Source organism: Antechinus flavipes, chromosome 2, assembly GCF_016432865.1.
Source record: "Antechinus flavipes isolate AdamAnt ecotype Samford, QLD, Australia chromosome 2, AdamAnt_v2, whole genome shotgun sequence".
Taxonomy (NCBI): Eukaryota; Metazoa; Chordata; class Mammalia; order Dasyuromorphia; family Dasyuridae; genus Antechinus; species Antechinus flavipes.
In genome coordinates this window covers 378,372,495-378,385,342 of record NC_067399.1, presented here as the reverse complement: position 1 = coordinate 378,385,342, position 12,848 = coordinate 378,372,495, and the positions used below count along the sequence as shown (strand labels likewise).

Sequence of the window (12,848 nt, the reverse complement as noted above, 5' to 3'; positions counted from 1 at the left end):
TTTGACATAGTCCCTGGCACATAGAATAAATGCTTATTCCCTTCCCCTAGTTCAGATTTAAGTGAGAATCAAGTAATGTCTACTTTTTTCCTCTTTGTACCCCAGTTATATGATATTGCAAGTCTCTCCATTTCTTCCCTGAGATATTCCTATTTTAAGGGATCTTTAAGATCCTTTTTTTTCCTCTTTAAGATCACTGAAAAAAAAAAAAAAAAACCACTCCCAATTGATCCAGCAAAGTTTCTACTGGACTTATACTCCAAAGATATTTTAAAGGAGAGAAAGGGACTCACATGTGCAAAAATGTTTGTGGCAGCCCTTTTTATAGTGGCAAGAAACTGAAAATTGAGTGGATGCCCATCAGTTGGAGAAGAGCTGAATAATTTATGTATATGAATGCTATGGAATATTATTGCTTTGTAAGAAATGACCAGCAGGATGATTTCAGAGAGGCCTGGAGAGAGACTTACATGAATTGATGCTAAGTGAAATGAGCAAAACCAGGAGATCATTGTACATGGCAACAAGAAGATTCTATGATAATCAATTCTGATGAACATGACTTTTCGACAATAATATGATTCAAGCCCTGTTCCACTGATCCACTGGGTTATCTACACCCAGAGAGAGGACTGTGGGAATTGAGGGTGGATCACAACATAGCACTTTCACTTTTTTGTTGTTTGCTTGAATTTTATTTTCTTTTATCTGATGTTTCTTGTGCAAGAAGATAATTGTATAAATATGTAGGCCTATTTTGGATTTTACCATGTTTAACATATATTGGATTACATGCCATCTAGGGAAGGGAATGGGGGGAAAAGGAGGAAATTGGAACACAAGATTTTTCAAGGATCAATGTTGAAAAAATTATCCTTGCGTATGTTTTGAAAATAAAACTTCACTAAAGAAAAAAAAAAACACTTCTAAGACCTCTATCTTAATCCCTCTCTGCCCTTTAATAGCAGTAAGGCTTAGAAGTGACATGTTTCAGTTACACACTTCTGTTTATCTAAATTTTCAAAGTATATATGATCTAGGTACTGAGATACTATGTTCAAGTGTCTAAGGAGAATCTTAAGCCAATAAGCTGCAAACTTTTCAGTGTTCCTTAAATGGTCTGGTGTAAGGGAAATCTGAGCTCTGCAGTTATCTGGAAGGTTATGTAATTCAAAGTAACAGAACTATGGGTCTGCTCTTAGTCTAAGGAGCTTGGACTATATTATTCAACCATAAGCCCTAGCCAGAATGTATGAGCTCAATGTAAGAACGGATCCTGCAGGCTTGCTTTTGTTCATACTGGAATTGTGACTACCTTATCCTAGTACAAAGTTCTGGGTGACCACCTTTCTCCACAATGGAACCATCACTGGTTCTTGCCTTGGTATAAAATAGCAGGTCCCTGGTCTAGTCTCTGTACAAGGCTCTACATGAGCCTTATCCCTATTCCAGTGTCCTTGGTTCTGTAAATCTTCTTATACTGATCTGGCTGAAAGAAAAAAAAAATCACTGTTTCATTAGGTTTCCCAGTAACTACTAGGTCTTTTGCTCTATCTCAATATTTACTGTAGTAGTTGTGGGACACCTAAGTTTTACTGTTCCCCCTCTTCTGCCATTCTTTTCATGTCGTTCTTCACACATGACACTAACTCTCCTTTCTCTATACCTTTGCATAAGCTATCTCTAAAGCTTGGAATACATTCTTTCCTAACCTTAACCTTCTTAAAATTCCCAATTTTCTTTATGTATATATGTCTCTTCCCTTGGATAGAATTTAAGGACTGTTGCACTTTTGTCTTTGTATACTGAGTATCTAGCACCGTGCTTGGCCTATGGTAAGTACTTAGTAAAACTTCTTTTGATTGAAAATAGAATTCTTCCATGAAACAGTCCAACTATTCAGAAAAGCTATTTGGAATTATGGGGGGAAAAAAGTGAAAAAATGCCTATATCTTTTGATCAAGATTCTACTGCTAGACATATATCACAAGGAGGACAATGGAAAAGTGAAAAGATGTACACACACACATACATGTACATGTGTATGTATGAGTGTACATATATATGTATGCATGTAAAAATATATACAGCAGTACTTTTTGTAATCACAAAGAACTAGAAACAAGGAGTACATAAATTGAAAAAAAGTTAAACAAACTGATAGAACATGATATAATATTAGTACATGGTACAAAATAGCACATAGGATGAATACAAAGAAACATTAAAAAACTTTCATGAATTAATGCAAAATGAGATTAAAAGAAACAGAAAAATAATACATGCAATGACTACAATATAAATGGAAAGGACAATTAAAATAAATGCTGTTAAAATATAATGATCAAACAATCTCAGAGAAGAAATATATGAAGAGGTTGGATATGAAAAGTAATCTCCTTTCTAAAGGAAGAATACTAGGTAGGTGTGAAACAATGGAACATTGAACATAGTATCAGACTTTTTTCATGTATTAATTAGTATTGCTTTTTTCATTACTTTAAAAATGGTTCCCTGGGAGGGGTGTACAAATGTGGTTAATGTAAAAATAAAAGATAACATTAAAGAAAAAACTTTCTTAAGTTGATTTAAAATGATTTTATTTACATACATATTTTAGGGATTGTACCTTTTATCTAACATGAGGGATACCTTTATTTTCATACAAAAGTATTCACAGAAGGGAATCTGAGCTGATAGGGGCCTTAGAGGTTAAAGACCAATCTTTCACCCACTGCGGGAATCCCCTGTAAAACAAACCTGATGTATAGCCATCCTGTAGCCTTGTGGACATGGCATTGCATTGCTAGTCAGCTTTCATTATTAAACAGGCCTTCTGTGATAACGCGCTGAAATAGGCCTTTTTAAATTCCTACCTAGCTGGGTTAGTTTGGTACTCAGTAATTAAACAAAGCAAGTCTATCTTCGATGTCAGTCTTTCATACATCTGAAGATATTATTATGCTTTAACTATGTTACAAGGAAAATATGCCTATGTGCATATGTCTGTGCACACTCACAGATGATAATGGCAAAGAAAGGAGAAAGTGGTAAAGACTGATTTAAAAAACAAATGACATCCAGGTTCTTTTTGTGTAGTTCCTTTAGGACAGCAAAGTGGTGCTAAGAGCTAGGTATGTAGTCAGAAAGACTTGAGTTCAAATCCAGCCTCAAACACTTCCTAGATGTGTGGCCCTGAGCAAATCACTTAACTTGTTTGCCTTTATTTCCTTAGCTATATAGTGTCTATCTTGGAGGGTTGTGGTGAGGATAAAATAAGACAATATTTGTAAAGCACTTAGCCTAAAGTCTGGCACATAGATTTTAATAAATACCCATTTCCTTTTTTCCTACATAAATGATGAATTAATTTTGCATTTAAAATATGATTTATCAAAATTTTACTCACATTTTTTTCAGGAAAAGATAAAGTTCCTATGAAACATTTTTTATTCATCTGATTAACACAATCACATGGTCCTTTAATTGGGTAAATTACTAAACACCAATATTTACTTACCTGAAATCTGCATTAAATAACCAAGGTGAAAATCTGAAAAATCCATGATCCAATGAGCTTGGCTACATACCACTGTAACATACTCATTTTGTTAGATCAATAAGAATCTGAGATAAATATAACACTATACATCTTATAAAAGTTTTCTTTTTGAAGCTATCACTCCTCTATAAGCCTGTTGACAGACTATACATCTATCATCAGAAGAAAAGCACAGCTTAAGTTAATCAGAAATTGAGGACTGCTTATCAACTGGGGAATTACTGAACAAGTTATATTATAGGAAATTTGAGAGAATACTATTGTGTTGTAAGAAACATTGAAAATGATGGTTTCAGAGAAACCTGGAAAGACTTGCATGAATTGATACATACACATACATATATATATACACATATATATATATATACACACACATATACATATATATATATATATATATATATATGTAATATAACAATAATATTATAAACAACTTTTAAAAGACTCAGGAACTTTGATTAACACAATGACCAACCACAATTCCAGAGGACTCATAACACAACATGCTATCTCCAGTTAGAGAGGTGACAAACTCATAGTGCAGATTGATGAATATTATGTGTATGAATATATATCTATATATACACCTGCATTTTTGGAAGTAGTCAATGCAGGAAATGTCTTGCTCAATGCTTATGTATGTATATTTGTGTGTACATATGTATATAACATATGTGCATATATATGCAATTTTTGATATGATCAATATGGCAATTTGTTTTGCTCGATTATATATGATTGTTATGGATTTTATTTTTCTTATTTTCTCAGTGTGAGAGAAGGGGAAAGAGAAATTTAGACATGAAAATAAGTTTAAATTGAATTTAATCATAAAAAATAAGTATAGCTAAGTGTTGGAGAGGTTCATAATCAGGTTGGCTAAAAGTTGATAGAATTTTGTTCACTGCAACTCTCAAAGACATAGTCATGGAGGGATTGCCATCTGTGTTGGTAAAGGGGATACCTACAATGATAAATTCACAGATCTTTGAAGAACCAAAGTAACCAGTGACTCATCAATCAGTGAAGCATTTGGGCTGTGAACATCTCCCCCATGCCCTACTTAACATGTATATCTTAACTAGAAAATGTCACATGCAATGGTTTACAGAAATCAGATTTTTAAATCAGAATATAAATAGGGAAAATCACCTATCAATTGTCGGGCAGTATGAAGAACTTTTGGTGCTTTTTCTTGTCTGGTGAAATCCAATTACCAACTGTTTACATGAATACTACACATGGCTAACTAAACAGAAGCAAAATCTGGCATTTTCCCAATGAATAGCCCAAATAGCCTTTTATCCAAAGCATTAAGAAAAGTAAACTTTAAAATCATTTCTGAAAAAGGACTACTTCATGACAGATGGCGAAGAGGGCTCTTCAATGCCAATTTAATCACTTTCCCTCAATTTTCAAATCCTTAAGCTGTAGCTTAAAGTGTTTGTGCAAGTGATGCTATATCTACTGAAATGTAATAGGGTAAAGAGGATGACTAATATGTGCTATGACTTCACTAACTTTAAAGAGTCATTTTAGGGCAATTCCACAATTCCAAGTTAGGATTCTTTATTCTGATTTTGTACAAATACACTCTATTTGATTAATTGAAAACATGATCATTTTTTGCTCTTAAGACTGCTATAAAAATGTCCTGCAAAACTGAGATAAACATTTAGACAATGCAAAATATATAGATAGATATATTTATATCTATCTATATATATATACAATTACAAAATTCTCCAATGTCAGAACTAGAAAGGACATGAGATCCCTGATTTTATAGATAGTTGAAGGCCAAAGATGCTCAGAACTTAAAGTATTAAGAGCTGGTGGCAGTAAGGACTACAACCAAATCTCCTACAAGTCCTTTTCCTACCATCTATTGACTACTTCATTCTATTGAGAGAATATCATTTGCTATTAGTTATGGGGAAATTTTTTTCTTTGTAAATTTTAACAATGGGCCTTTGACTTGACTGATGTAAGTTACATCTGGCAACTCAGCAATTATTCTGCAATTTCCTGTCTTAGGGAACTGTCTAGAGTATTGAAAGTCACCAGCCCAAGTCACCCAGAGCAGCCTCGTGGCACAGAAGATGAGTGCTCACCTTACTGAACTAAAATCCAAGCTCAGACACTTCCTAGCTGTGTGATCCCGAGCATGTCATTAAACCTTGTTGCCTCAGTTTCCTCATCTGTAAAATGAGCTGGAGGAGGAAATGGCAAACCACAGTGTCTTTGCCAAGAAAACTCCAGGGAGAGAGAATCTCCTTCCCTTGAAGTGGTCCATTCCCATCCATTTAAGTCATTTCTATTAGTAAATTTTTTCTTAGATCAAGATTTAATCTGTGCCTAGGCAACTTCCACTGGTTAATCCTAATTTTGCTCACTGGGGCCAAATAGAACAAGTCTAATCCTTCCACATAATAAAATTTCAAATACTTGAACAAAGTTTCCAAGTCCCCCTCCTAAGGTTTTCCCCTTCTTTAGGCTATTACAATCAATACTGAGGCAGCCTTTTGCCTCGTCAAATTTAAAATGATAAATTTGAAACCTTAAACTACAGAAAGATGTACCTATGAGAAAATTAGTCACAAATAAATTGTTCCTTAGTGCTAATGAGCCAAAGAAGAAAGAGCAAAACTTGCATGACTCTTGGGAGAGCACAAAGGCTTTAAAAACTAAATAAAACAAATAAAAGAATACTTTTGTTAAAGTGTCCTAACTACAATGGTTGCTATGAAAGTTAACAATGATGTTTGGCCCTAGCTTTTTAACCTACATTATAGTTGCACAATCTTCTAAATTTCAAAAAGCAAAGCCATCAATCAGGAAAACCCTAAAACTTCAGTAGATGATTTTGCATATTTACAGAATGTAGCAGTTGCTTCTCCTCCATTTAGAGAACTCTTGGAATCCTTCTAGTGTTACATAGTACAGGGGAAAGATTGACTCTAAAATCAAGAGACTCAATGACATATTCAGGCTCTGCCCCTTACTGTTGGCTTTGGACAAATTCTTTCTAAAACTCAAATTTCTTTCTCTATATGTTTCCCGATGCCCTATCTAAACAGAGTCTAGAAGATCATAGATATAGAGCTGGAAGGAACCTTAGAGGCCATCATATCTTATCATTTTACAGAGAAGGAAACCAAGGCTTAGATAGTTAGTTAAAATTAGTTCAGTCTCTGACTACAAATCTAGTGTTCTAACCACTACTCCACATTGCCTCTTTTTCTTCTTGGCTGGATGTCACAACCACAATGTTTTAACTCCAGAAAAATTTCCTGATCAAAATTTGAGAATAATTCACCAAAATTTCTCTTGCAAGTAGATGAGCAATTCTTCTATGAACGCTCATGGTACAATACGTGTACCAGCCATGTAATAACCTTTATTTCACAAGCTACAGAAAATACAAGACAAAAACAGAATCCTAGGCACATGCTTATCACACCTCCCCAAGTAAATAAATAAATAAATAAGCAATTAAATAAATGGATGAATGAATGAATGAATGAATGAAAAGCACTCAAATCACCTGTTGGACTTCCCCTTGAAGATAAAGCCACTTGACAGACTGCTAAACAAACATTACCCATTCACAGAAGAGTGCTGGTGCAAATGACTCACAACAACATTGGGACTGTCAAGATTCATCCAGATTTCCCATCCTCCCATACTAAGCTCTACTCTTCCCATAGCAGGGGGCTATTTAGATATTCCTGTTTCTTCTCTGAGAAGCATTTTGAGGAAATGTTCCACTAGTTTATCCAGGGCTCTAAAGTCAGGACCTCTTAAATTTGAACTTGCATACAAGATAATCCCCAAAGTGGAGAAAGTCCGCTCTTAGGCTGTGTATGGACACACACTCACCTGCTAGGACTCAATACCCTTCTGTACTCCTACATCTTACCTATGGAAACTCCATTTTCAGGAATCCTAGAATAGGACCCATATTCAGAAAAGGAAACAGAAAAGCAGACAGGAGCTGGAAGTCTAGTAACTCCCCTTTTGTACTTCTCCTACAAATCATCATTATTATTGAGGTGGTTGGGAAGAAACTTCTCTTTAGTCTCCAGGAAGCAGATTTACTCTGCTATATTCTGGTATCAAAATCAAAGGAAAACTGGCCTGGGAAAGGGTTGGGAAGATGGCTCATTTTTATTTATCACAAAGGAGATTGACTCTTTTGATAAAAGTCAACTAGGGAAGCTGGGTGGTGCAGTGGATAGAACTGAGCGGCGCAGTGGATAGAGCTGGACCTGGAGTCAGGAAGACTCATCTTCCTGAGTTCAGATCAGGCCTCAAACACTTACTGACTGTGTGACCCTGAGCAAGTCACTTAATCCTGGATGCCTCAGTTTTCTCATCTGTAAAATGAGCTGGAGAAGGAAATAGCAAACTCCTCCAGTGTCTGCCACTACTGAAAATGACTGAACCCCAACTTATCAAGGAAGCAGTTACAAAACTCAATTAAGGACCTTTTTTTTAACATATAAAACAGGAACATAATAGTTGTATTACCTACTTCATATGTCAGTTACAGGGCAAATGTTTTGTTCTCATCATACTAATGCTCATTCTATGTATTTCAAGACACTTTTTAGATAGGGTAGCCAAAATTTACCAAGTACATTAATATGGGAAATAGTACAGGGAAAGGGACATTTTGTAGTCAAATGATGCTTAGATTACCCCAATTTGAAAGTTTGCCGCTTTGCCTGGGTAGAGATGGGAAGGTACTTTAGGATGCTTTCTCAAATTTTAAAAATTGTTTAAAGATTCACCATTAGATGAAAATAATTTGCATAAAACCTCCAAATTATTTCTCCCCAATCCCCAAAGAAGGAAGAGACAAAAATATTAATCACATTTTCCTTTTAATAATGGTTTGTAGTCAAAAGTGTAGCTTTGAAAACCTCTAGCTTGTTTGTGAAAACCTGAATAAGCTGAGGGGAAGAGGGGCAGGGGAGTGCATCCTCACTTGGAACAAGTTCTGTAAAACTGTGCATTGGACTATATTTTTGAAGTTGCCATTACCAACACTATAAATCAAATGTACCACTTTAAAAAGTCAGCTTTTAAAATTAGGTGAATGGTATAGTATAGTACCCTACTCTGATTCAAGGAGGAAGGACACACTTAGTATAGTAAACAAAACACAAAAAGTAAACAAATCTTAAGAAATCACTAAGAATATATAATTCAGATTATCATTAATATTTAAAACTATTAAAAATAAGTTTGCCACCTTACCATATGTGTATGTGTGTGTGTATATACACATATATATGCACACGCACGCACACATATATATATACACACATACATATATATGTATATATATTTAATTTTCCTACTCAAATACTTTTCCCCCTGTATTACTTTCTCTATTTAAAAGAAAAATAATTGCCCAATTTATCAAGTTTCTGATCTTTGAACACAGATTTTCACTGTGCTGCACTTCTATTTTCATATAGAACATTTTGTTCATCGTATTTTCTTGGCAGAAGGCAAAGCAGACTTTTAATTTTGGTTGTCAGAAAGATGGACCAATAAAAAAGTACAACTAATACTTGGGAAGAAAATACATTTGTCCTACAATGGGTTTGTAAAATCTTCCAAAGGTACCGCCTCTACCACCATTATCCCATCCCAGTCTTCTGTTTCTTTTGCCTGAAAGCAAGATGGCAATCTTATTTGAAAAGGAAAGCCAGATTTCTTAAAAATAACTTAAAAAAAAAAAAAAGAAAATCATTTTATATAAAGCAGCAAAAACATACTTTCTTCTCTGCAGAAAGAAAAATGTTAACAAGAAAACACACCAATGTAAATGTATTGTTCATAAATTTTTGCTAAATTTAATTTCACAATAAAGTCAAGATTTATTTCATGACTATTGCTTAACCTCATTGGTACTGTCAAGAGAAGATTCTTTGGCATCTTCAGTCTCTCTTATATTTTCTTCTTGATTTAGATTTTCGATCTCAGATTTGGTCCCATTAGGAATAGAGTTTTCACTATTTACAAATCCATTTTCTGTGACTTCTCTATCAGTGATAGCTTCTTCAATCTTTAAGTCCTCCTGCACTTCAGCCTCATCCTCTAGGTTTCTGAGGACAATTGGAAGTCTAGAGTCTGCCACGGTATTCTCTAACAAGGCAATATTGCTCTCTTCATATTTGGGAAGTGGGGTACCTTCCTCCATTTGTTTGCAATAGTACTCTTGGTTGGCAGCTGCACTCTTTACAGCTTTTTCCAAAATCTCTTTTTCTCCTAAGCGTAGTTTGATGGCCATTGTTGCATGAAAGGTAAGGTCATGAGTTGCCAAGAAGGATTTATCTTCCTGGATGGGAGGAAGAAATGATAATCAAATTCATTAAAATTAGTCTAAATGAAATGGTGTACTAGTACATCCAACAGAGAACGTATATGGTTTTAAACAATTATTGTAACAAAAAAAGATGTGTTAATTTTATGGTTGTATGAGCAGAGAGAGGATGATAATAAATGACATTTCTGTATTTTGTTTTACATAGATATGTCATTTGATGATTGCAATAATTCTATGACATAGCTATAGCAGTTTATAGGACAGAAAAGTGAGGCTCAAAGAAGTTAAGAACTTGTCCAAAACCATATGTGCTCAATATGTTAAGTGGTCAAGTTGGGAAATGAATCCTGGTCTCTGACTCTACCTCCAGCAATCTTGGCATTGCCTCTCAAATTTTAAGTCAGTAAGCAAACAATTAAAGCATAAAGAAAAACTTCTATTGAGAGTGATATTTCAATAAGAAATGAGGATTAATAAAAATAATGTCTACCTTTGTTTTTTAGTCAACGATGTCAATACAATTTTTGCACCAAAATTTTAAACAGAAATAAAATGGACAGTGCTGAATAATGATTCAGTAAAGAATTATAGTAAAGTGCACGAGTATAATGATGACATAAAAAATAGTAATGACATAAGAAATAGTCCTGATCCTCAAGGTGCTTACACTCTAGTAGAACTGATGAGAAAAGGAACTGTCTAATACACTGGTGTGAAACTCAAATAGAAATGGCAGTCACTAAACTACACATAAGGATCCTTATGGGATGCATATGGACTTAGAAAACCATATATAAATATTATCTATTTTTACTTTTTAAAAATTCATTTTGTTAAATATTTCTTAATTGCACTTTAATCTGGTCCAGAATGCATTCACATGTGTTGTGGAGCCCATGGGCTGCATGTTTCACATCTTTAGTCTAAAGCATTATAAGAAATGTGAGAAGGGAGAAATAATTTTCAACTGTTGTTAATCAAGCTTCAAAAACCACCACCACAGGGGTAGCTACTTGGTACAGTGGATAGAGCACCAGCCCTGAAGTCAGCATTATTAGGCAGTGGGAATATGCAGAGAAAAACAAGACATAGATCCTTGTTCTCAAGGATCTTACAATCTAGTAGTAAGATGGCAAAGTACAAACCAAAGCACAATTACCAATCAGAATTACCTCAATGGTCGTTTTATATGTTTTTAAAAGAAGGGATGCTCTGGCTTCAAGGAATGTCCAGAGTTTGACTTCATTGTCCCAGCTGACAGGAAATTCAGAGTTACCCAAAGTGAAGATTCGGTCAATAGCATGTTCTCCTATCAAATGTTCTTTCAGCTCTTCTATAAGAAATACAAAGAAAGGGGAAAACAATAGCTCAAATATTAATTTCAGTCACTAATGTTCCTTAGAAAATGTCTTTTCCAATCATCCTTGGTTTTCCCTCTAGGCATACTCATCTGACCATGATATTTCTATATGCTCCATACTCATTTGACCATGATATTTCTATAAGCTCCATAGTGGCACTGGCAGTTAAAACTTTTAGGTAAGAAAATGAGGTATAAACCTTCATTTTCATTTCTATTTAAAAACAATAGCATTATTATCATTGTATATAACACTCCCCACATTCCTCATTTTTAATGAAGAAACTGTGATCAATGAGATCGTTTCATAAGCCATCTTTTAGAATTGTATGTGCATATATCTCATTTTGACAATGCCCTCTTCTTACTTAATTACTTAGGGCAAAATGTACTGAAGTTGCAATGACTTCAAAAGTGCAAATGTCTCCAAAGCTAACAGCAACACATCCTAAAATTTTAATGCAAGAAGTTCCAATTTAAAATTCGCATGAAACAAATTCTGATGGGTTGACTTAACAAATCAGCTCCTTTACCCTCAAAATAAAGTAATTCCCCAAACAAAAACAATCAAGAAAATATCCCATGAAAATCTTAGTCAATGAAAATTTGATATGTCTCATTCATAAGAAATTTAAATACAAATCACAAGTAAATGAGTGAATGTCTAAATTACACCTAAATATATTTCACAGGACAAGGAATTTAACACAACTGCTGTAGGCATATTATTTCCTAAAGACCCAAATGTGCCTAGCCTATTCATAACAAGAAATATACTGAAGCTTCATTTGTAATTATGAGGACAGTATCTCTATCAAAGCAAAATGCCCCACAGCTGTCCTTATATAGAAATTGAAATGAAGAACTTTTGTTCTCAACAACATACTTTTATTAGTATCAGATAGATCTCCTCAAAGACTAGAGTATGAGAATAAAGTCCTCATCCTACATATGAAATGCAGACAAATTCTACTGAGCTAGAGAAGTGTTCTAAATAATTATTTTTTTGTGGTGAAGGGGAATAAGATAATCTGCTGATAATCTGAGAAATTTCATTGGTGTATATTTTTACCAAGCATCATTAGAAATTCAGGTTAAGATTTTTCTCATATTCTAAACAGACCTCTCATGCCACTTTGTTTACACCTGTCTTAGCATACTTATCTTTTGAAGTATGAAAGAAATAAAATTAAAGAATCAAAATTCATCAAGAGAAATCTGAATCTATTCTAGTCACCTGTGCATGTCATCTTAAGCTTCCTTTCCCTGCATTAGAATTCATGTTCCTTGAAAGAAGTATATTTTATTAATCTTTCTGTTTCCTTCTACTTCCATTTACCTCCAATTCTATCCAAACCTTAGAAACTTAACACAATGCCCTTATATAATGAGCATTTTATAAATGTTTCCTTAAGTGAAATCAATCTCATAAACATCCAGAACTGATATATTCTACTTTTGACAGGCAATAAGGCAAGCAAAGGCACTACCTAAAGTTTTACAGAAAATTGCTACTTCACAGGGAAAATAAACAGAAATTAATAGAATGTTTAGCTAAGAAAATGAAAAATGAACTTTAGTAA

At 34.2% G+C, this 12,848-nt stretch overlaps 1 protein-coding gene across 2 annotated transcripts in view; it reads right to left on the bottom strand.

Annotated features, from left to right (window-relative positions):
- Positions 1–8,434: 8,434 nt before the first annotated feature.
- The window catches only part of SETD3 (SET domain containing 3, actin histidine methyltransferase), a 111,393-nt gene continuing 106,979 nt past the window's right edge, over positions 8,435–12,848 (bottom strand). For both annotated transcript variants that reach the window (XM_051978404.1, XM_051978403.1), the window contains exons 12-13: positions 11,078–11,238; positions 8,435–9,917 (exon numbers count right to left, since the gene is read on the bottom strand). In XM_051978404.1, the coding sequence (XP_051834364.1) occupies positions 9,468–9,917; positions 11,078–11,238 (611 nt within the window). In that variant the 3' untranslated portion in view covers positions 8,435–9,467. The remainder of the gene's footprint in view (positions 9,918–11,077; positions 11,239–12,848) is intronic.